Genomic DNA, 25,417 nt, shown 5'->3' on the forward strand with positions numbered 1-25,417 from the left:
AAAGTCAGTGAGGTTAGACTTAATAGACCTAATTCTCGGCCTTGAGACCACACACAACAGATAATTCTATAAAACATTATTTATAATAATAATTATATATATATATATATATGTATATATATATATATATATATATATATATATATATATATATGTATATGTGTGTATATATATATATATATATATATATATATATATATATATATATACATACATACATACATACATACATACATACATACATACATACATACATACATATACACACACTTTTTTTTTTAATTAATAATTTTTTATTAATTTATTTATTTTGGAGGGGGTGCTGTGCCGCAGTAGAGGTTTATTTCTAGCAACGCCCCTGCCAGAGCTTATCAATGTTATTGACACAAATTTTAAAGCGATTTAAAATAATATTGTTTATCAGCCCAGCACTACATTTGACTATTAGAAAAGTCACATTAACCTTTCTCTGGAAGTTTATCGATAGAGGAAAAACACTAGCTGTGCATATTCTAATGGCCACATTTTAACTTCTATATGTGATTGACTTATAACCTGTTCACAAGTAAACAAAATGTTGAGCTGTGCTGCTGCTCTTGGATGCAGTTTGCGCAAACAAGCAGTTAATGCATAAACAGTTTTTCAAACTCTTTATCGTTTAGTCTTGGGAGAAATGTATTGTGATGATCATCGTTAACATTTTATCACCTGGCTCTATTGCTTGGTCTAATTAGTATGTATTCAGAAAATGGCTTAATTCAGTAAACTGCTTGATAATTCATTACACTGTATCTACAAGGGGAAATTTGCGCTGCCATTAGGTGGTTCTCCAAACTACTGCAGTTTTCTCTCCTTTTTTGCCCACTTTGATAAAAATCGAGTGATGATGGACAAGGGAATTTTGTTTATCATAGTTTTGCAGTTCACCTCACTGTGGGATCAGCAGGCTTTCTCGTTTGAAGCTGTGCCAAGACAAAGTAGCTATTTATGTGAGATTCCTCCACAAGAGTCTGATGGAGGTGGACAGTGAGAATGAAGGCTTGATGTGTTTTTTTTCTATCTGTGCTTTTTAACTAGTCATGCGGCACGGTTTGTTTTGATCGCTTTTTATAGATTGGAGTTAAAAATGTGAGGTCCTAAGATGGTGTCCATCTCAAATGAAGTGTAGTAATAGTGATTTTTTTTTTTTTTCAAATATGAAAATAAAATGTCAAAATTGATCAAATATTGTTTTGTCACCATTAAGCTTAATGAATATATTTATCAGCAATTCCATGCAAATGTCAACCTCGCCATAAAAATAAAGTTTTGACCAAAATAGTGAAACCCTTTCAAAATTGGTAAAGGCTTGTAATTTACAGTACTGCAGAAATCCTTAAAAATGTATCTGCCGTTGCTTTCAAACAATTATATTTGATTTACATTTGAGTCACACAAGTGCAAAGTACGATGGTCATCATAACCACACTTTTTGATGTACCAAAAACATTTCCTAAAAATTTAGAAGAAAAAAAATATGAGAACAGTACCTTTACTTCAAATTTATTACATCATATAGCATAAAAAAAAAATATGACGCATCTTAAATCCTTGAAAGTTCAAAATTATTTTATAATTTAATTTATTATTTTTTATATATATAAGAACCTAGTGGTTTGAAATATTTTGAAATGTGTGTGTGTGTGTGTGTGTGTGTGCAGTAAATAAAGTTAAATGAACTAGTGTCTATTGTTTCAAATATGAAAATAAAATGTCAAAATGTTTTCATCGCCAGACAGCATAAGGGGTATATTTTTTGTAAAATTAAACATATTTATTCTGACTCTTACTTGTTAAAAAATAAGTGATTATTATTTTTTTAAAAATTGTTTATTTATTTATTTATTTATTTATGTATGTATTGCTGATGAATGAGTAAAACCTAGTAGTTTAAAATGTGGTGAAAAAAATTTTTTTTTTTTTTTTTCAACAGTATATAAAGTTAAACAAACCAGATTTTCTTCTTAAAGTCATACTTTAAATGTATGATAGTTATTGTTTTTTGTTAGCAAAAAATAAAAAACCGGGACGCATTCTAATTCACCAGAATGAAAAATAAAACCCAATTAAAGCTGCATTACATTATTTTTCATCTCTGACCCATAGTCTTATACAATTAATACTAAAATGCATGCATATCATTGCACTGTAATGACAAAATATCCAACTGAGTGTCAATTGTTTCAATGAAAGACAGAAAAAACAAAACGTCTGAAAGTTTGCATGCCTAAACTATTCACTTTACATTTACATTTTATGTGGCTAGCAGACAATTTTATTCAAAACCACTTTAAAGGTACACATTGTACCAGTACATGCATTTCCTGAGAAACACCTACAGAAAGTGAACTACTGACCATTGATTCAAGTAAAGATCTAGCATTGTTTGTATCACACTTTTGTAGAATAGCAAGTGTCGGAACCCTGTCAATATGTCGGAATCATATCAATGTGGACCAAAATTTCTCAGGAATATTTCCAGTACCTTGTTGAATCTATGCCATAAAGGATTAAGGCAGTTCTGAAAGCAAAAGGTGGTCCAACCCGGTACTAAGGTGGTCCAACCCAGTACTAGTAAGGTGTACCTAATAAAGTGGCCAGTGAGTGTAGTCTCTCATCTCATTAATGACAAGAAAAGATGTCTATTTCTGCTTTTTTTTCCATTAGCCTCACATTTGAGCTCTGTGTTCAGGCCACTGTATCATGTGTGCTCATTGAGTGTTGCTGGAATACAGTAATGAGCGGCGACTGCATGCTGAGCTGCATTTTACAAAGGCATGATGATGTCACAGTAGCACGTCTTGAGTTCCACAATTACAAAAGACGCTCTTCAATGGGATCCTGTTCCCTTCTTGGTGTCGCGCATTTTAAATATGGGCTCAGCTCCATTAAATATAGATATGAGGAGTGTGGTTAAAAGCACAACACAGACTGTACATCATCATCATTATGCTCCTGTTGGAGTTTGAATAGGAGGAGAAAAGCCAACTGATCATTAAAGACGGGCTCTGATTGGTCGGGGAAAAGTTTGAGATCGTAAACACTTTGCAAGCTGGTTTTGACATGATTTCGAAAGCCTGGATTTACAACACAGTCACTCTTTAGTGCTCTCTATTCTCTCTCTCTCTCTTTCTCTTCTTGTTTCTCTATTCTTGTTTCTCTCTCTGTTTCTTACTAGTCAGGGCATGCATGCATGTCAGGCTCCATTACCGCCACAGAGCTCCTGCATATGTTTGCTTGAGTTTTGCGTATGTTTTAAATGTCAGTGTAGTCTGAACAATTTGAAGTCGACTTGTGAGTGCATTTAGCAGGTGTGTGGTTTCATGTTAAGCTATGACTGTTGAGTGTTTAAAGCAGCAGGAGTGCCCAAACTTTTTCCTATATAGAGCAAAAATGCAAACTTGATTGAGGGCCGAATATATACCTAACCGTATATATTAAATTTGCCATGGGTAATTTCTTAATTTATTCTGTAATATTTAACAATAACTAGAAAAACGTTACTTTAAATCATATTAACTAATGCAGTATCATTTTAAGATTTTATAATGAGCTTATTACAGTAAAAACATAAACGATCCCATTTATAACACAATGGAGTTCAATGCTGAATACACTAGTTGAGCTGCTCCTGCCTTTACCTTGATTTGCTTGCATTGTCCTCTGTTAAGTGGCAGTATTTACATTTTAGAAGTCTGATTCATTTACAACGTTTAATTAAATCCTTTAATTTCAGTTGGCTTTTTTTGCCGCTCAGCAATAAAACAAAGAAGCAAAAGGTTACGGTAAATTAAAAAATGGTAATCTCTGTCAAAGGCAGTCACTCCAACCACCTTCCCATCATTCTCTCTCCCTTTTAGATGGGATGGTGGGACAAATCAAAGGTTACCACATGGGCCAACTTTGGCCCGCAGGCCCTACTTTGGGCATCTCTGGTTTAAAGGCTTTCTTGTGGTGATCTGAATGTTCTAGGTTTGGAAACTTAGCTCTTTTATTGCCTTCGTAAGTTTGATTGTCATTCGTTTTTCACCGTGAATGTATCCTATAATGTAGGCGAGTCAAAAACAGAGGCTTTCAAGCTTCTTAAACGGGCGGTAACTTAAAAATGGTACATCTTAAAATGCTTTACAGAAGGTTTTTTAAAGCATGCTCAAATCTTTCTATTTCAGGGTTGTAGTCAGGGGGGTTGCGTGGTTTGGAAGACCCACCCCTCACCGACAAAGGTCCAGAATTTGTCCCATACATGAGCTCATTTGTCCTTTTTTGACTCCTATGCCATCATGAATAGTGAAAATAACCCATAGAAAAAGGTTTTACGATCAAGCAGATCTTCAGCGTAACTTCAGATAATCAGTTTTGTCCAATGCTAACAGATAATTTTTTTACGAGTCCAACATCCAGCTGTGCATGAAAAAACACGATCTGACGAAAGAGAAGTCAACCTTTCCTACTGTCTTTTTTTAAATGGAGAAAATATTTACAAATATCTTTTATTCTAAATTTTGGACCTAATTCTTGAAACCAAAAAATTAGCAATAAAAAGGTGTGAAGAATCAAAAGCAGACCATATTAAAGTTGATTTGAATTTAATTTGGCTATTGTTGTTATCCATGAATTTTCAAATGTACTTTTTTTTTTTTTTTTTTTTTTTTTTTTTTTTTTACAAGAGAGGCTAGAAACATTGTGAAGTTCTACATTATTAATATGATTTTATTATTATTATTATTATTATGTTTTAATAATTTTTTTATTCAAATGGCTAAATTCTGACTGAGGAAAGTTGAATGTGCTGGACAGTTTGTTATCCTCCTAAATGACAGTAGGCTGCAGTTTTTAATTTAAAACTTTAACAGATTCCTATCTTATTTTTTTGCCATGATATTTGATAATGTAAGTTGTATTTTATAAAGTTTTTTTTTTCATATTTCTTTGTTCTAAATCGTTAGGAAATATTTTTGGTACATCAAAAAGTGTGGTCCAGTTTTTGAGAAAAAAAGAACCACCCCTTTAACCAGGCTGGCTACAGACCTATATTTGTTGGAACACTAATAATTTAACGCAAAAACGAATATTCCTTTTTCATGTGGTACATTGATAATATTATGCTCTAATTCTGTTGTAGAATTACAGAAAAAAAAGACTCATTCAGGGTTTCCACAGGGTCTTAAAGTATTAAACGTTGCAAATCCATTTAGAGAAATTTAAGGCTTTTAAAGTATTTTAAAAGTCTTAAATGCTGTTTAGCAAGGTGCTAAATTTAATCTTTGAATATTGGGAATTTGGGTGTAGTTTTTTGGAAATCGATAAAGTCCTGCTAGATTTGATATCATGCTGCTTTGTTTATTGCAGTAACTAGGGAAACACTGTTATTGCTGCTGTACTATAGGCGTTATGTGCTGCATTAGCATTTTTATTCAGTATATGAATGATGTTTTAGTTTAGGATTAGTTTCTTATACTGCAAGTTAAAATGTCAGTGATGAGGTCTTCAAATGTATGGATGGTCTTAAAAATGGACTTACAAGGAACTGAATTCTATTCTATGATTCTTGTGTATATACCCTGTTGTTTGTGTTTGCTGAATTAAAATAACCCTGCACCAAAAGTTAGCAAGTGTCTATTAAATACCACACAACAGAGCTAAGAGCGTCTGTTCCAGTGTCTTCTATAATGAATGTTATACAGCCAGGGTAGTGTGAATTGAATATAAAGTGCAGGGTTTACATTATAAGTAATTTTTTAAAAAGGTGTAAGATGGAAAGAGTGATCTATGTATTAGGTAAGGTTTTAAGTGCTCTATGGGGCACTTTTAGCTGTCTCTTTGGCAGTGTGCAGTAGTGTGGGAGTGGGTGTTATTGATGCCCTGTTAAGTGCTGTCCGTTAGCCCACCTGTCTAAACGGCAATATGAGATGTATGCTGATAGAAATGGAATTAATCACATGTACACTCATCCAAACTCTAACACCTCTGTTGTTCATGTACAGCATACAGTGCGCATCCAGCTGCTGTTTACCCTGTCAGGTACAGTGCAAGGGTGTGTGTGACAGTATCAAATTTTCATGGTGCGATAATCGCTGAATCTTTTATTGCAGCATGGGGTTTTATCGCAGTGTTTCAATGAATTACAAAAAGAGCTTGAATACCTGGACCAAACATCAGTGTTGTCCTCTTGATTAACAAATGTCAAAATAACAAAAACACCTTTATAACAAAAACATTACATATAAAAAAAATGAATGAATGATTTAATGGTCTATGCATGTGGTGATTTGAGATTCACAGTCATAATAACAGAGTTTGGCTAATTTTGAATGGATACATTTTAAAAGTAGGGCTGTACTACTAATCAGATCATATCATGGATGATGGGTGTTTGTAAAACTTCAAGAGCAACTAAATTAATGCTTAGATCTATTTAACCAACTATTAGCAATGCTGTAAAAGGTACTCCTATAACTTTAAAAATAGCAGAAAAACCCCTCAGTGCATATAAACCCATTCATAAACAAGAACACGATCTACATAAGCTTTGTGTGATTAAACATACCAGTTTTAAAGCATACCTGTCTAAATGTAATACTTCAGATGTGGTGTTTCCCGTCTGATCAGTGTTTTGAACTGCATAACATCTTTCCCCTCCAGAGTGCAAAAGTAATTTCGATATTGATTCAGGATCTAGAGAAGTTTTGATTCTGCTTTTCTAAAAACCATCTTTCTCTTCGTGGATCCAAGGCCCCGTTGGTCTTTCAGAAAGTTATTCAGGTTGATGCAGGGTTTACCTGATGTCACTCTCTGTCCGCTGTAGGTGGCAATGCTTCACATGAACGCGCAAATGATGTATCTGTCTGCGTAAAGAGGTTGACTTTATTATTTGTTAAGACCCTGGTCTAGGGTCAAGGATGTAACATAAATAACTTTTAAGAACCCGTAGAGTCGGGTCAGTTTATTTAGTCTTTTTAAAAAAAAATTTAACACCCAAAACATGAAACCTCGGAGAGGACCCGCAAAAAATAATAAACAAAAAGACACTCTACCTAAACACCCACAATAAAACTACCTGCACCTTACAAAGAAAATAACAGAAATAAAAATACAATACTACACCTCACTTCCCACCTATATTTTAAAAACGAGAAAATATTTACATTAAAAAAACGTGCAAAATCCAACCCCTTCTGCTTCAAACTGTGTATATACAATATTTTTACAGTGACAACGAACAAAGCCAAAACAAAACTTACATGAGGGGGAACACTGGAGGGATAACAACAACAACAAGAAAGTAAATTTACATGCACAATGCAGGAAAACACACTTTACAAGAAGTACTGCAAATAATTATAGTTTTCAACAACAATTGCAAACAACACACCATCAAACTCCCTCTGTGCTCTCCTCAACTGTTCCACGGCCCTACGTCACTCCAGCCAATCCCCAGGGACGTCGCCGACGTAAATGTGGCGGAACCTGTGTCGAGGGAAAGAGTGGAAGAGCACATGGGAAACAGAGATACACACACAGACTTGCGAACGCAACTTGCAGTGTTTTTAAAAGTGCTGACTTTGGTACCGATTTGCACCAAATTTAAGTAAATTTTTTTGCTAACATTAGAGCACAATTAGTTGGAAATAGATTTTTAAAAAAAAGTTTGTTCGTAAAGAATTTGATTCAATGTGTTTGAGAGTTAAGGGCTGTTTACACCAGTGCGTTTTCATTTTAAAATGTATAAGTTTTGTTATTTACGTCTGGCATCCAAACAACTCCAACATGTTCGGCATTCAAAAACAGTGTTTAAAGGTCCTGTGACTTGCTTTGAAATGTGCATTTTTATTCAGTGTTTGATGAAATCTCAATCAAAATGACGGTGGGATATAGAGTAGACCCTCCCCTTTTTAAAAAATAGCGTTTTGTTTTATCACCACTCTGAATAGGGGGTGGGGCATGTCAAATACTGGAGAGCATTTGATTGGTCACAATTTGATGAGAAACTGAAGGATGAGGTGACGTTGATCAAACCGTTGATTGAACTTATGCTGTTTGTCACAATCATAAAAACAGAGTTTTAAAAAAGAATTTGGCAAAATTTGAATTTGTGGATTTTAAAAGTAGTGCTGTACACCTAATCAGATCATATGATGGATGATCGGCATCTGTAAGACTTCAAGAGAAATAGGACTTCAAAAGTGCTGACTTTGGTACCAGTTTTTACTAAATTTCATGCTTACTTTTGATCGCAGTTAGTTGGAAACTAGACCTTTTAAAATAAAAAATGTAAAGTTCAAAACCCGATAGCTGAGACCGTTTGATTGAATGCGTTTATGAGTTGTGCGCCGTTTATACCAGTGCAGTTTAATTTGAAAGTTTTTGTTACATATACGCCTGTCTCCAGCATGTACATCACTCCAGAATGTACATCATGCAAAAACAGAGCATTTTAACGGTCCATCTTAAAGATTTGACATAATCACAACCAAAACATGATTAAAGGGTTGGACATAGTGTAGCTCCTCCCCTTTAAAAAAAAACCAATAGCGTTTTGTTTTATCGCCACTCTGAATAGGGGGCGGGAGCATGTCAGATATTTAAGAGCATTTGATGAGAAACTAAAGTATGAGGTGACATGACAAACCATTGATCAATTTAGACGGAAATAGTAATACTAATACTAACATCTAAAAACTTGCTGAAGACCCCATTTTAGTTAGGAAATGCTGGTGTTCAGTGCAGACGGGCTAAAGCACAGACTTTTGAAAATGGAAAACGGCTATTTACAAGTGGAATAGAAAAACAAAAAAATTATCACACAAGTACTCTCTGACCAATCTTCTGGACTATTGCATGCATATCGTTCCCTGATTCGTCAAGGTACTGTCATATAACCATTACCATAATGCTGGCAAAATATGTGGATGCCCAGTGAGTGTGAATGGTCAAGTATCATGTGTTTTAGGGTGTATAGTGTGGACAGAGATTGTTTTTTTGAAACGCAGTAAAAACAGCAGTCTGGACGAGGAGCGTTTTCATCCTAAAACAACATTTTAAAACAAATATACACTAATGGAAATGCACTTAAAGTAGACGTTGCTAACAGGGAGCCATTGATCACTAAAGGCTGACAATGTGCAAATGTGCTACAAATCCATTTGTGCAGAAAGTAAGACTGGAATTGCTTATATTTCTGATGTTTCAAAATCAGCTCATTTGTTGTGATACAGCAAACTTTGCAGACCTTTTCCATTCACAAATGGTTATTTTACACAGTACTTTAAGGGTGTGCGGGAGGACGTGACCTGGCATGTAGTGCATGTTCAAACACCTTGCTCAGTGATGATTATATGGGCAACCCCAGTTTAAAGTTTTCGCTGCCATTTTGTTTGCACATCAAAAACAACTACAGATTATTTATAGATGGGCTGTGTGGATTTTGTCCTCTCGGAATTCCATGGAAAACTCCACAGAATTTGAACAGCTGTCATTCACAAAGCTCCACACAGCCCCCACCACTTGTTTGCTTGTTCAATAAAAATATGTTCAACCACCAGGTGTACAGTAACATCAGCTTCAGTTTACATCGTTTACCGCTGTGTTCACCTTGGTTTGCAACACCAAATTAACCCTCCTTTCAATGCGCAAGACTTCTGATTCATTAGCTGCTAGAGATGAATGACTAGACAAATGACAGTGTGCGCACAATTAGGGCTGCACGATAATGGAAAACATTGCAATATTTTGTTATTCTGTGATATATATTTTGCTATTATTATAACATTTTCACCACATGACTTTAATATCTCTATTTGGAAATAATTAGTAATCATTTTAGATTGATTGGGATGATTCTGCAATGAGAGTACATCTGCATAGCATCTAATAAACGATATTTAAATACTATTAAAATAAACAGTTTTTTTTTCATCGTTTTCTAAGTCTAACAGTATCCAGGTACAGTAATTGAATAATAGAAACAAAAATAAATCAATAAAATAAATAAGTTATGACGGTACAATTTCTTATGCCTCAAAAACACATGCAAATGATGAAATATAATACAAACTCAACGTTACTTATTATTCGCTATGGTCACATCGCAGGATTACAATATCAATGCTAAAATTATATATTTTGCAATGCAATACAATACACACCAATAACAAACCAGTTTGTGTGCGATTATGATAAGAAAATATGAATGTTGCTAAATAACAGGTTACAAAATGCCATATCTACTCGTTCATCTCAAATAAGACTAAAGTATAAAGATGGCCTCAGAATACTTCAAATGAAATCGAAAAAAGAACTTAAATGGCATAATTGACGTTGTCTGAATGTTCGAAAACAGTATACCATCAGTCAGCCTTTTACAATCTTTTTTTATGCTCAAACAAAAAATCTAAATGTTCGTTCTTCCATTTTATTTGAAATATAGACAATTTTGAGGGATGTAAACAAAAACAATGATCGTATAACGTATTTCCTGCTTTACATTAATTTCTATAGCTTCCAAGAATCCAAAAAGGTCCACATATTGATGAATAATGCTGTGATAGCTGTTTTAACATTAACTTATCACTGAGTTGCTTGTTACAGTTACAGTGTTACTTGTTACAGTTATGAAATAGTTTGATAACAAGCAGGAAATGTTGATGGGCCAATGACAGGACATTGAAATGGTCTACACCAGGGCCTTAAATCTCCCATAACTACGTAGAGGATAGTTCTTCCATAAAAGAAAGTTGTCTTTGTTTAATCACCCTTAAATATTTTCAAACCTCTCTGAATTTGTTAGATGAACTCAAAAGAAGATGTTTTGCAAAATGTGCACTGTATAAAAAAAGAACAAATTCTTTCTGCATTACATTTTTTTTTTAGTTGAGACAAATGATCTTTTCTAGTCATCTCAACTTGCATCAATCAAACTGACATATTAGATTAAACTTTGTATAATAGCTGAAACATGATTAGCTCCATTAAAATAAGTTAAAGCAACATAAAAAATTATTTGTTGTCTTGACGTTTTGCCATTCATTTTTACAGTGTAGGAAATCAAATGATTTCTGCATAGTTTTCCATACTATGGATGTCAGTGGTAAAAGCCCACTGTTTGATTATCTATACATTTCCAAAAATATTTTTAATGATGACAGAATTTACATATTTGAATAAATGAATGAATGAACAAACGAACGAATGAACAAACAAATGAATGAACGAATGGAATGAATGAACGAACAAACAAATGAATAAATGAACCAACGAATGAATGAACTAACAAATAAATGATCAAACAAACGAACGAATGAATAAACGAACAAATGAGTGAATAAACAAACGAACGAATGAATGAATGAGCGAACTAATAAATGAATGAACCAACAAATAAACCAATTAACGAACAAACGAATGAATGACCAAACAAATGTATGGCTGTTTCTCAATGAGCGTTCTTCAGCGATCTTGTGTTCTTCATGTAATGTCATCAACTCCCAAAGTTCAGTTCCAATCCTCTAGACCGCAAATACGGAGGATGCGTGAAAGTTCCCAGATGTGTTCTTAATATCGAGGATGCATCGATGCAGACTTGAGCACCAAACTTGCTCTAAGTTATTGCGACTGGAGGTGGGAAGTGCAGCATTTTATATAGATTTATGATTTTAAGTTCAGAGATAGAACTTGTTTATCTCAGGAGTTTCCTTAAATGAGACTGTGAATATAAACATTACCATAAAAATCTTAAAAAAGGAATAATCACATTAAGGGTGTTTATTTGCTTAAATTCCTATTAAAATCTGTTCTATTTGTATTGTGCAACATGTATATATGTAAGGTCTGTATGCATTGTATATATTTTAAAAAGGGGAAAAACAAATCGTTACATGAATGCTGTAATGTTTAAATAATTCTCCATTAAAAACGTGATGGTCATGTGACCATCAGGAAGAACGCAGCATCTCATTTCTCGCAGGATGCATTCTCTGTTCTCGTGGTCTCCTGAGTTCGTTCTTTCGAGGTGACCTGGCAAGACCGGTCTTGGAATTTAGAAACAGCCAATGATCAAAAGAATGAATGAGCGAACAAACAAACAAACGAATGAATGAACGAACGAACGAATGAGCGAACTAATGAATGAATGAATGAACCAACAAGTTTCCACTGACTGACTGATTTGCTTTTGAGCTCTACATTTTGCAGTGTGAAAGTTTTGCACTTGAATTGATTTGCACTAATGTTTTATAATAGTTGTCTTGCCATCCTACTTCAGAAAAATATCAAGAGACACAGATTCCTTTATTTCCTGCTCAGGAAAACACGACTTTCTCTTCAGTCGCCTAAAGGACAACAATCCTCACTGCGCAGATATTTTTATCACAGGATGCCGAAATAAATATTATGTGTGTTCAGGGCGTCTTCTGTAAATGCATCCCTGAGAAAGCACTGCACCTCAGAGCTGTTTACCTTTGATAAAATGCATTGTGCAAACACCCTCAGATGTGCCTGCAATCCCTCCATCGCTCTTGCTGCAGGCCTGAATCATATCAGATAATTTATGGATTTGAAAGTTTCCTGCTATTGATCTGCATGAGACTCTCAAAAGCAGATAATGGGGCTCATTGTTATCACGATATCTTAGCTTGCACGCTTTACTGCTGCAGGCCAGATCCTGCAGCCAGACGGAGAGACACTGGTTTGGGTGTCGTTTATCAGAGACGGGTTTCTGCCTTCACTTGATTAGATTGTCTATACAAAAGCGAAATGACAGTCGAAGTTAAAGAGAATACCCTTGAAGCTTTGGATGCTGGGAGTTTCAGTCCTTTATGGACGTTCTTGCTCGGGGTTATTATTTTTTTGTGGAAATATTTCTGTCATCGGGGGAAACATGTTCAGACAGCATTAGAGTTAGACAAGAGAATGCAGTTTTAATTTATAGTCATGAAACTAATCACGCATAACAATTTCTGCCTTGTCAATCTTTATTTCTTCTCTCTTTTTTTGTGGTTGCCATGAACCAAAATATTTTGGTTCTATGTTGAACTGTTTGTGTAAGTCTGTATGTGTTATCGGAGCTGCTACTGAGTCCAGATATGGGCTAGACAGCTTGAGAGGGCAGATCGGCAGCTTGTTGTGGGTCGGTTCAGATTTCCTGTAAAATTAGTCCTGATGAGTTAATCAAACAAATGAGTGATATGGACTTCTTTAAGCTTCTCGCAGGCATTTTGTGAGGTCCATTCTAGTATCAATCAATATATCGACCTATCACACAACACATGGACATAACTTCAATCCTTTTTGGTGATAAAATATATATTGCCCTTGCATAAAAACCAATTCTAGCAACATTTTAGCTGATTGCGCAACATCTCAAATCTATTAGAGGTGTCTGTCGGTATGGTTAAGACACTATAGTATTTACTATAAATTATTATAGTATAATTTTATATGGGTGCCTGACAACTGAAAATAGGTCTGGTAGCAGATAACACAGCCTATGTTACTTTTTACCTTGCACTTGTACTTTTAACTTGCTTTTTTGTTAACATTTATTATTATTTGTTAAGGATATGCGTTTTCACATTCTGATTCCAATGCCTAATTATTAAACTGTTAAAATGATTGTAATTAAATATTCTTCTTCCCAATTCCTTATTATATTTTAACATGTACATACACATTTCCATGTGCCTGAAATAACATAAACCAACAAACAAAACAAAAAGCTTCTCAGTATTTTACATCAGAATACAATATCGTCTCTTTTACTACTCTTCTAGTAAAACATTTCCAAATCCACCACCTTTTAAAAACAGCGTAAAGGGTCCCCAAACTCTATCAAAAATTATGTGTTTATTTCTTAATATATATGTTTTTTCCCATTGACATGTCTGTTACCATCTCTTTCAGCCAACGGCCTATATTTGGTGCACATATACTTTTCTAATTTAAAGAAATAAGCCGTTTTGCTTGCAGAATACATATATTCATAAATATATGCACCGTCTTTTTTGACTTAATCTCCTTGGGATATAAATGAAATAAAAAAAATTAAAGGAGACATTGGTATATTAACCTCAAGAAGCTTTTCATTTCTTTCACACCTTATTAGAAGTTCCATATTCCTTTACATTCCCACATACAGTGATCCAGCGTTCCTTTAAGGTCCCTGCATCTAAAGCAGGCATGTCCAAGCTCGGTCCTGGAGGGCCGGTGTCCTGCAAAGTTTAGTTCCAACCCCAATCAGACACACCTGGGCTAGCTAATCAAGCGCTTACTAGGCTTTCTAGAAACATCCGTGCAGGTGTGTTGAGGCAAGTTGGAGCTAAAATCTGCAGGACACCGGCCCTCCAGGACCGAGTTTGGACACCCCTGCTCTAAAGCAAGTATCTGGAATATTTTCATTATATTTATGCAATAAAACTGGAGTTAAGTAAATTCTCATCAACCTTTATATTGTAACCGTTTCAGACCAGTATTCGTTGTTAGTGATTGAGCTTCCTCACATGTCTTCATCCAGTCCTCCATAGAGATATCCTCCTTAAGATCAAATCTCCAATCTTCCAATTTACAATTGGAAGATTCCTTTGAACCTGACACCAGCGTCTGGTATAATGCAGAAATCCAGAGAATTATTTTGTGATTTTTCAAGAATAAAATCTCTTATTTGTAAATACTTAAAGAAATGTTTTGCAGGAATATTGTACGTACTAACAATTTCCTCAAATTACATTAGAATATTGTTAACATATAAATTTGCTATCTTTCTAATTCCCTTCTCTGCCCATATTTTGAAACCTTTAAATTAAATATTCTTATGAATAAAATGGGATCTTTGAAATAGTGCACTTGTATTGGTGACAACTTTATATTGTCATCCTGGCATTATTGAGGGGCATAAAATGGTCTTAAACAGACAATAATATCTTTTATCGCAATATACTTAAGTGCAATATATCGTACAACAAAAAAACAGGCCTAGTTCCTTCATGTTTGACATTCTTGCCATTTGCTTATATTTCATAGCAACTTGTAGAATGCAGTTAACATCAAGCAAGCAAAATCTGTGCACACACTTGATATTTGTATACTAGTGCATTTCTCACACACTGCTAGTTTCAGTTTCACTTTAATAACATTTATTTACACTTGATGTTTAATATTTTGAAGTATTTCTGTTGTTGTTGTTTCAGCTAATTCTTTATTATACAACAATGACAATTCTAGCCTTATAGAAGCCAAGTTACTTAAAAAACAAAAGATTTCTTTCTACAAATATCAACACAACCTTTACATGATGTAAATACATTTTCACATAATATGAATGTCAATAATTGCATTATGAATACATAATGAATCTGAATATGTTGGACATAACATTATCATTTCGAGGTGACTTATGTGTTTATTGTCGTTGCTGTTTGTTTTATACTTGTCATTTTTATTCCCTTTTCTGATTTCTGATTCATTTGTATTCTGTTATAACTAAAATGTTTCCAATGTTTAAAAAGGTTTTATTTAGGATTACCAGTAGCATCATGCATCACTATTGATTGATTATGATTACATCATTTCTGAATGAAAGTGTCAAATGTAATTAACAATTGCAGCTGATCTGTGGGTTTCAATAGTATTTTGAAATGGAGCAACTCATAATGATTAAAAAAAAAAAAAAAATTCTGTGAAAATGTAGTTTCGCATCCACTTGAGGACAGATAATGTGTTCTGCAGCAGGACACTTTGAAGTCTGGATGAATCAGATGTGTCTGTGTGTGTGTCCCACTGCCACAGACGTGAATAGAGCTGTAGTGTATCTGTTGCTGACAGTATTTTCTCCATCTGTAGGTTCAGCATCGCACCACAGGGCAGGTGATGGCTCTGAAGATGAACACTATGGCCAGTAACAAAGCCAACATGCTGAAGGAGGTGCAGCTGATGAACCGCCTCAGACACCCCAACATACTCAGGTCTGAAACACCGACATCTGTGGTCTCTGTAAACAGACTGTAGCCATTGTCCACAATGTTAAGTGTGCACTGAGGCTGCTGAAAATCTCTAAAATGAAGTAAACATTTTGTCTGCTTTTTATTTGTTTATAGATATATATTTTATTTGTTTTCATTTAGTGGAGAAATGTTATCTGAAATTTCCTTTTAATTATTTTAACTACAGTTTTTTTGCATTTTACTTCTACCATTAAAAAAAATTTTTGGTACCAAAAAAAAAAAAAAAAGCTTTTTTTTTAATGATGGTTCCTCTTACTGGAAATGTAACTCCCTATTAAAGATAGAAGTGAGTAAAATAAATATAGAAATGTACGATTTTACTGACCCAAATCTTTAAGCAGAAGTACATTTTGAAGACATTCACACTTTTATTCAGCATTAAATGGATTAAAAGTGACACATTTATAACAAACAATAAATAATTCTTTTGAAGTTTCCAACTTTCATAAAAAAAAATGATGGCTTCTACAAAATTATTAAGCTGCTGAACTCCTTTTTATATTGTTTCTTAAACCTATAGATTTCTGGAGCATCGAGTCAGTAAAAACTAAAACTGTGATACTGCAAAAATCTGCTTTTCTCTCACAGTAAATAAATTTGAAATACTGGTCAGCTATTTTAAATAATTTTAAACTTTTTTTTGTAAACCTACTGGCCTTCCTTAAGAGTTCCACTTAATTCTTTTTTTTCTTTTTAAATATGTCCCAAATGATGTTTAACAGAGCAAGGAAATTTTTACAGTATGTCTGATAATATTATTTCTTCTGGAGAAAGTCTTATTTGTTTTATTTTGGCTAGGATAAAAGCAGTTTTTAATTTTTTGAAAACCATTTTAAGGTCAACATTATTAGCTCCTTTAAGCTATTTTTTTTTCAATAGTCTACAGAACAAACCATCATTATACAATAACTTGCCTAATTACCCTAACCTGCCTAGTTAACCTAATTAACCTAGTTAAGCCTTTAAATGTCACTTTAAGCTGTATAAAAGTGTCTTGAAAAATATGTTGTAAAATATTATTTACTGTCATTATGGCAAAGGTAAAGTAAATCAGTTATTAGAAATGACTTATCAAAAATATTATGTTTAGAAATGTGTTGAAAAAATCTTCCCTCTGTTAAACAGAAATTGGAGAAAAAATAAACAGGGGGGCTAATAATTCTGGCTTCAACTGTATATGCAGGTCCTTAATAATAAAATATAAGTTTAGCAATTTTATTAACTTTTTAATCAGACTTGAACGCTTGAAGTTAGAATAAGCCCTTACTGCTTTAAGATACAGTAAGTCAGTCAGAAAAGTACCATGGTACAATATCAGCAATTGTTAGTCTTAAATGATACCACCTCGACTGATGGCTCTTCACTCTCAATTGTACTAAAAGCAGTCTATTTTAGGAGAGCGAGAGAGAGGTAATATCTATGAATAATTTATTCATTTACTTCTGAATTGGAATTTTTTTTTTTTTTTTTTTTTTTTTTTTTTTTGCTAAGTTTTCTCCACTCTTCCCTCTAGAATGGAAAGAATGTTTTGTTTGAAGTCCAGTTTGCCTAGAGGACAAAGTCTGCGCTGACGGGCAATAAACACATCATTGTGTGACAGCATGAATATTGATGTCACAGGATGGAGGCTTTTGTCTTTGGTCATGCCCCCAGAACTGCAGCCGCTGTTTAGATAGCGTCAAATATTTAATCGGAAACCGGAGAGTTTGACTCGCCAACACTTCTGAAATGTATTTATCTTAAACAAATCCCTCACATCAATACAGGGGGTGTGTTTGTTTATATGGGCCAGAACAAGAAGTTTAGATCTTTTGTCTGCTTAACCTGCTCCGGCTTGTGTGGTCTTTGTGCCTGACTGAATTAAGTGTGTGTGTGTGTTTACGTGCATCTTAAGATTGCCTTTAAAATACAGGTGTTCGAGCTCGCATTCTTGCAAGAGGTCACTCCTGAAGGAACTTGTTAGCGCTTTCTCCTGTTTTTTTTTTTTTTGCTTTATGTTATTCCAACACCCTTACCCTCTGTTTCTCCATGTGTATCCCGTTTAGGTTTGTGGGAGTGTGTGTTCATGAGGGACACCTACATGCTCTGACAGAGGTAAGGAGAGCTCTAATACACACGTATACAGTTCAGTTTGTCATAAGCTAAAGCAGATGTAAACTAAAGGCCAATTCACACAGCACCTTCAGGCAGCAACAGACACTTTGTCAGGTTTTGAAGGATCTGTGTTACCTCCTTGTTGGTTTCTGTCCAATCTTGTTTTTCGCTGATTTAACATGCTGAATTGGTTGCTTGTTTGGTTGTAGATTGTCTAAGAAGTGAAATGTCGTGACTGTTCGTGTCTGTTAGCTGTCTGAATTGACCTTAATACATAAAAGCAGACACTTGGGTAAAAATTCAGCAGTTTATTTTGTGGTTTGATGTTTTATGTACAGGGTATCTGTGAGGTCTTAAATCTCAATAGCTTAATTTCAGGCCTTAAAGTCTTAAATCTACTGAAATATTGAATTGTAGATCTTAAATCTTTTTTTTACAGGTCCTAATTTTCCTTTGTATATGTATAGCTACCCAGTCTCTTAAAATTTCTCAATTTGTTTACTGCTGAAGATACTGACTTGGTTTTATTATTATTATTATTATTATTATTATTATTATTATTATTATTATTATTACTATTATTAAATGTATTAAATTACAATAAAATTTCGATAGGTCAAGTGAAAATCTTTTCCAACTGGGATATTCAAACAAAATCCTTAGAATTTAGCCCTGTATGAGTGTAAAATTGATTTCACTAATATTATTGTGTTATAGTTATACTAATATTAAAATGTTCATGTGCTTTATTTACAATACAGTTTGTAAAGTAATATTTTCTGTCTTTTAGCAGATGTATTATATGAGAAACTTGGTTTGTTTACTAAATAAGTGGATCTAATTGGATTTGCATTTTAAACATTAAATAAAAGTTAAAAAGCTATTGCTATTGTTTTTTTTATTTCAAATATTAAGTTTTTAGTTATAATACTAACTGAAATAATTCCTCATAAATCCACAGGTTTTTTTTTTTTTTTTTACAAAATTCTCCACAGAAACAGAAAATGTCCGCAGATTCTGTCTGGCCCTGGTAATAGGTTTCACAGGTTATACTATGATGCTGAATAGCATTTTTTTGGCATCATCATCAATCAAATGAGCCTTCAGAATATGTTGACGTTGTTGTTGTTGTTGTTATTATCCTTAACAGTCGCTGCTTAACATATTAATGAAAACAGATCAAATCAGATGCTACTTGAAAACATGAAAAGAACAGGGTTTCAAAATTTTTTACATATTTTTATACACCATCTAAATATTATATTAAAGATAAATTTAATGCTACCTTGTTAAAAATTATTAATTTCCTTGGAAAACATTGTCTTGCTGACCCTAAGTGTTGGAAATTCGGGTGGTGCATTTTTGTATTTGTCATTTCGTTTGTCTCATATGCCATCTTGCTTATTTTTAAAAGCACCCTGGGATTGGCTTCTCTGTAAAAGATGCATTGGATGCCACCTTAAAATTTGGTTTAATCAAAATATCTTAGGAGTCAATTTTAAAACCGCCTTGGTGTTGAGGTGTACTTGCTAAATAGTTCTTAAATAGCCATAATAATGGTGATATGTACAGTACTTCTAAATATGCAGTCATCTATAAAAATTAATTTGTGTTGATTTAAAGTGGTATTTCACCTTGAATGAAAGTTTTCATTTACTCACACTCATGTGGTTCTACACCTTTATGAGTTTCTTCTTTTGAACACAAAACAAGATATGCTGAAAAATGTCTGCAAAACATCCATTGATATTCATAGTAGGAACAAAAAAGTACTATGCAAGTCTGTAAGTCTGCCGTTTTTCCTATATATTCTTCAATATATCTTTTTTTTTTTTTTCCCCAAATCATTTTTTTCCTCTTGTTGAACACAGTGGAGGATGAATAAATGATAGCAAAAAAATTATTTGCGATTGAACTATCCCTTTAAGTTATTATTATACTTTAAAATTTTACAGAATGTAGCATAAGTATCAGACAATTTTATATGGGATGTGCGATTTTGGATATGGAATATGGATAATCGATATGAATCGAAAATATGGATAATCGATAACTTGAATTGATAGCCGTCTTCGCTCTAAAGTCAACTAACTAATACAGTGAACAAAATTGTGGTAATGATCTACAACTTTTCCGCCGATTTAAATTTTAGCATTCAAAATAAGGATTTATAAGCCGATACTGATATTGCTGTCAGTATACTGTATTATGTCTTATGAATTATTGTTGAATGATCTTTAGCTTCTATTTCTTCAGAAATTATATACTTCCTCTTTAACATCATATGCGTTTAGACTAGAGGATCTAAATCAGAGATGCCCAAACTAGGGCCTGCGGGCCAAAGTTGGCCCATGGTATCCTTTGATTTGGCCCGCCATCCCATCTGAAAAGAGAGGGAGAATGATGGGGAGGTGGTCAGGGTGAATGCCTTTGACAGTGATCATCATTTCGAATTTAACGTAACTCTTTGTTTCTTTGTTTTATTGCTGAGCTACAAAAAAAGCCAACTGAGATTACTTGATTTAATGAAATACTGTAAATGAAGGAGACTTTGTAAATACTGTCAGCAAACTGCACAAGACATCTGAGAGCAAATCAAAGTAACCTTGACTAGTGTATTCAGCATTGACCTTGTGTTATGAATGGGATTGTTTATGTTTTACTGTAGTAAGTTCATTATAAAATGTTAAAAATGATTCTGCAGTAGTCAATATGATTTTAAAGCAACATTTTCTAGTTATTGTTAAATTTTACCGAATAAATGAGAACATTTAATATATACAGTTAGGTATATTTTCGGCCCACAGCCCTAAGTCAAGTTTGCTTTTTGGTCCTTTATAGGAAAATAGTTTGGTCACCCCTGATCTAAATCTTCTACTATAGATATCCTCAACATTTGTGTGTGTGTGTGTGTGTGTGTGTGTGTGTGTGTGTGTGTGTGTGTGTGTGTGTGTGTGTGTGTGTGTGTGTTGTAGTACATTAATGGCGGTAATCTGGAGCAGCTGTTGAACAGTGACGTGCTTCTGTCCTGGTCTGTAAGAATAAACCTGAGTCTGGATATTGCCAGAGGACTGCAGTACCTCCACAGCAAGGGCATATTTCACAGAGACCTTACATCAAAGGTACGTTTATTGCAGAGACTTTGAACACCTGCACACATCAACATGTATTCTAGAGGCTTCAAACAGGATTCTGACAGTACATGATGCAGCCATGTTAAAGGATCACTTCTCTTTTTACAACTCATTTTTTTGTGCTCATTTTACAACTCCTTTAGAGTTAAACAGTTAAGTTTTATCCATTCAGGAACCCCTTTTAGTTTAGCATTAATCATTAAATTGGATTAAAGAGCCCCTATTTTGGGTTTTTGAAAATGACCTTCCATGCAGTGTGTACCACAGCTCTAAGTGATATGAAATATCCAGCTAAGGCTTAAATCTGAAAGTGTTTAAAACTTATGATTCATCTATTAAAGAGTCAACTCATAGGGGTTTGAATGAATCGCAGCTGTAACGAGTCTTTAGCCTTGTTGGCATGACATCGATACGGAACTCAAGCCCCACCCATTTGTTGCGCGCAGACCCGGAAAAAATTGAAAGCCCCAGCCCCGCACAGAGACACTGTAGAAAGAAAAAGGAGAAGACAAATACTGTAGCAAATCCCGTTTGAATCGGGTCGCATAGATGCATAGATTCCGCAATCTACACACTTGCTATGGGTGATTCATTAGTCGTTTGTTGAAGGAAGTGTCAAAAAAGACTATTGATGTATGGGACTTTGTCAGAGCGTGACAGGAACTTTACAGTACACAGTTCATGGATCAGTTTCTTCCTCCATTTCACAAGTGTAAGTGCGATTTTAAAATGGTTGCCTCCTTGTTTTCTCTACCTTGCAAGTTATGTATTTAATTGTGTTTAGTTACTTGTAACGGCTTGCACAGTATCTGGTTAACTCTTTATATTCATATATCGTGTTTAAAGCCACGTTGAAAATGCGTAACATGCTGCGTTGTTTACGGATTTAAATGCGTTTGTGAGCTTGCAATCCACTGCTGTTTATCGTTGCTGTGGCCACCATCAGTCACGTGTGGAGGTTTTCAAAATAGTTCAGCTTTTGCCACTGTGTGGATTAATACTGAGAGTGTGTCACCGTTTTTACTTCAGGTCAAGAATAGAGCAATATGCTGCTGTCAATATGCAGCTCTGGTCTCACACTCGACCAATCACAACAGACTGGGTCATCGGATCAACCAGCTAAGATTAGCATTGCGCTAAGGAGGGTTTTGGGAACAGATGAATCGCTGAACAAATCATATGGGAGTTGTTGAGATAATTAGGTAAAAATAAATCATATTATAAGACAATGGAAGTGTTTTTTTTTTTGACTTTGCATGCATATTAAACTGTTGTTGGAGACTCCTCAAACCAACATATGACCCTTTTTAATGCATGTTAGGGGCTCTTTAAAGTATTAACATCTCACTCAAATTACAGAATTTCGATGATTTATATCTGTCGTTATAACTTGTTCTAACCTCCTAGGGCTTAGTGGCCACATACATGGACAGCACATTTTAGCTCTTAAGTGGTTATTTAAAATACTTTGAATGTTTTATATTTTGTTACAGACATACAGAGTCATCCTGCAACTGTTTTGCAGCATATGAAATGTCCCAAACACTATTTTTAGCTGTCCAAAATGGGGAATTTTTTTTTTTACTCTAATAGTCAAAGCAAGTTCAAAAAAATTTTCTGTTATATATGCATTAAAAAACACTCATGAAAACGTGTTTTATGTAAATTCGGACCACGAATCCACATATATGGACATCATTTTTCACTAAAAGTACATCGCATCAAAAGATGATACTTAGGTTTTTATTCTAATTAGGTTCCAATAAGCCCAAATAGCAAAGAGAAATAAAAGATGCATGTAAAAAACACCTTGAGGTTATGACTGAAGGAAATTGAAAGTTGCTGACACGCGCTACCCTGTTCATGCGGGTGGTCATGTTGGACATTACCTAGCTGGGGCCCATTTTTAGGTGCTGCGTAATATCATTGTTCCTGTTGCAGCCATGGTACGGCAGCAAAGTTCTTTGACTTTTACACCAGAATGAGGTTATAGTTCCTAGCCTGGTCTAATTTGATTCAATGATTTATGCTAAGCTAAGCTTAAAGTGCTCTCACCAGACTCCGAGATCTGCTGAATGGATTCAAAAATTGTAAAACGTATTATTATTTTTTTTAACTCTAGGGTCTAAAATAAAGTGACGAGATGTGTTCCTTTAAACATGTATGTAAACACAAATACACATTAAATAAACATGCCCAATTATTGGTTTAATAAAATTGGCGGTCTCCGGTTTATTTTGAAGTGTAATTTTGTTGCGAATAAACTCCCTATAAACTGAACTAACCAGCAAGCATCACTGGCCTGGAAAATGTTACTCCCAAAACTTTTCTCCACGTTAAACATTTTTATGGAACAACATGGATATTACAATAAAGAATAAATCTTTTTTTTTTTTTTCTTGGTACAATAGAGAGACATTACATCTATTTTCCTTTTTTGATTAATTTATGAACAATTTATGAAAATGCATCAATTTGCTATCCCATATAAGAAATGTAATATTATTGTAAATGCTATCCCAAAAGAATTAATACATCTAACACAAATTCATAATTCGTATATAAATAAAAGAACCATAGAACCTTGCTTATTATTAGAAGGTATTAGTATATATGATTAAAAAAATCCAACAACTAACTTATTCTTTGTTAGACATCTCTAACAAAAAAAGTCAGATCACTCCAGGAGGGAAATCATATTGGTCAGCGTTAATGCAAGCTATTAATTGGAAAAGAACATGTCTTCTCCCATATAAATATGTAATCCCAAACAAAGCAAAGAAATTTCATAATAAAATTCTACACAAAATATACCAGGTCAATGGATTTATCCTAAAATGTACTGCAGATACTTTGTTCTTTCTGTCAGGAAAGTGAGGAAACTTTGACTCCCATGTTTTTTGCATGTAAAATCTCACAAAAGTTTTGGTCTGATTTACATAATTATTTGGATAAATCACAATCAATGAAACAAATATTCAAATTGAAACATATTATTTGTTATTATTCTAATCCTGAAAATAAAAATGAAGAAAAAAAATCTGTCTATCGATCCTCGATCTATTTTTATATACATTACATGCAAAATTCTTTATTCACAGTCAAACATTTCTCAAATCCTCTCCCTCATTTGCCCATTTTTTAAAATTGAAATTGATTTCTTGTTTATCTAACGAAAAATTCTGAAAGTAATAGAAACTTATGAAAACATCATGCTTCCAGTAAGTTAGTCTTTGACGCTTTGTGTTTTATATTTAATTTTGTACTTCCTCTTTCTTTATTTTGTTCTTTTTTTTCTATTTCTAACTTGTTACTTGTTCTAATAACTTTGTAACTGTATGCACTAGTATTCCAGTCTCTTACAGGTTACTTCCTGATTTATCTTGTACATTTCTTCGTTTCTAAATGAAAGTAAAAAATATATATAATAATAATAAGGAAAGATGCATTGTTGCTTATGTTTCTCTGTTTTTTTTTTTCTGTGTGTGTGTAGAATTGTCTGGTGCGCTGGGAAAACGGGCACTGCACTGCTGTCGTGGGGGACTTTGGCCTGGCAGAGAAAATCCCTGATCACAGGTCAGCACATTGTGCCGTCATTACTGGAGAGATAAGATTAGATATACCACACTCTTCCAGAGAGAGAAATGGAGACATGATTGATGAGCCTCCATTTCCCCATAAAACACTTGTACAGTAATTGAAGCCAGAGAGAGAATGATTAAGAGCGTGTGATGCGGTCAGCACATCTTCAGGTTGCTGCAGCCTTCACACTTCCAGCCCAGTCCTGTCCTGCCCTGTTGTTGTTTCAGTCGATTGTGTACACAGCGCTTCACATGTAAATGAATTGGATGTTAAATGCCTCCGATATGCTCGATTTATGATGTTGACATTTACCCTTAATGGCCCGAGTATCTGCTCACACATGATGTGAAGCATGTACAGTTAATGGAGACACGCACATACAGTTCATGTAGACACTAGAATAACAGAGTAAATTCACACTGTTGATGCCAAGAAACACTTCAGTTTTCGTCCCACTGAATATGAACTTAAAGATCTTAAAGGGACAGTTCACACAAAAACAAAAATGGACTCAACATTTTCTCTGCTGTTTTTTTTTTTTTTGATGAACATTAAAGATATTTACCTGTAGAAAAA

General features: G+C 34.1%; 1 protein-coding gene across 1 annotated transcript in view; it reads left to right on the top strand.

The window, feature by feature from the left end:
• Positions 1 to 25,417, top strand: part of tesk1b (testis associated actin remodelling kinase 1b) — a 55,208-nt gene that overhangs the window by 11,784 nt on the left and 18,007 nt on the right. The window contains exons 3-6 of the mRNA XM_056461316.1: positions 15,871 to 15,992; positions 18,077 to 18,125; positions 21,101 to 21,247; positions 24,753 to 24,835. Coding sequence (XP_056317291.1) covers positions 15,871 to 15,992; positions 18,077 to 18,125; positions 21,101 to 21,247; positions 24,753 to 24,835 — 401 coding nt within the window. The remainder of the gene's footprint in view (positions 1 to 15,870; positions 15,993 to 18,076; positions 18,126 to 21,100; positions 21,248 to 24,752; positions 24,836 to 25,417) is intronic.

The sequence above is a fragment of the Danio aesculapii genome, chromosome 7 (assembly GCF_903798145.1).
Source record: "Danio aesculapii chromosome 7, fDanAes4.1, whole genome shotgun sequence".
NCBI lineage: Eukaryota > Metazoa > Chordata > Actinopteri > Cypriniformes > Danionidae > Danio > Danio aesculapii.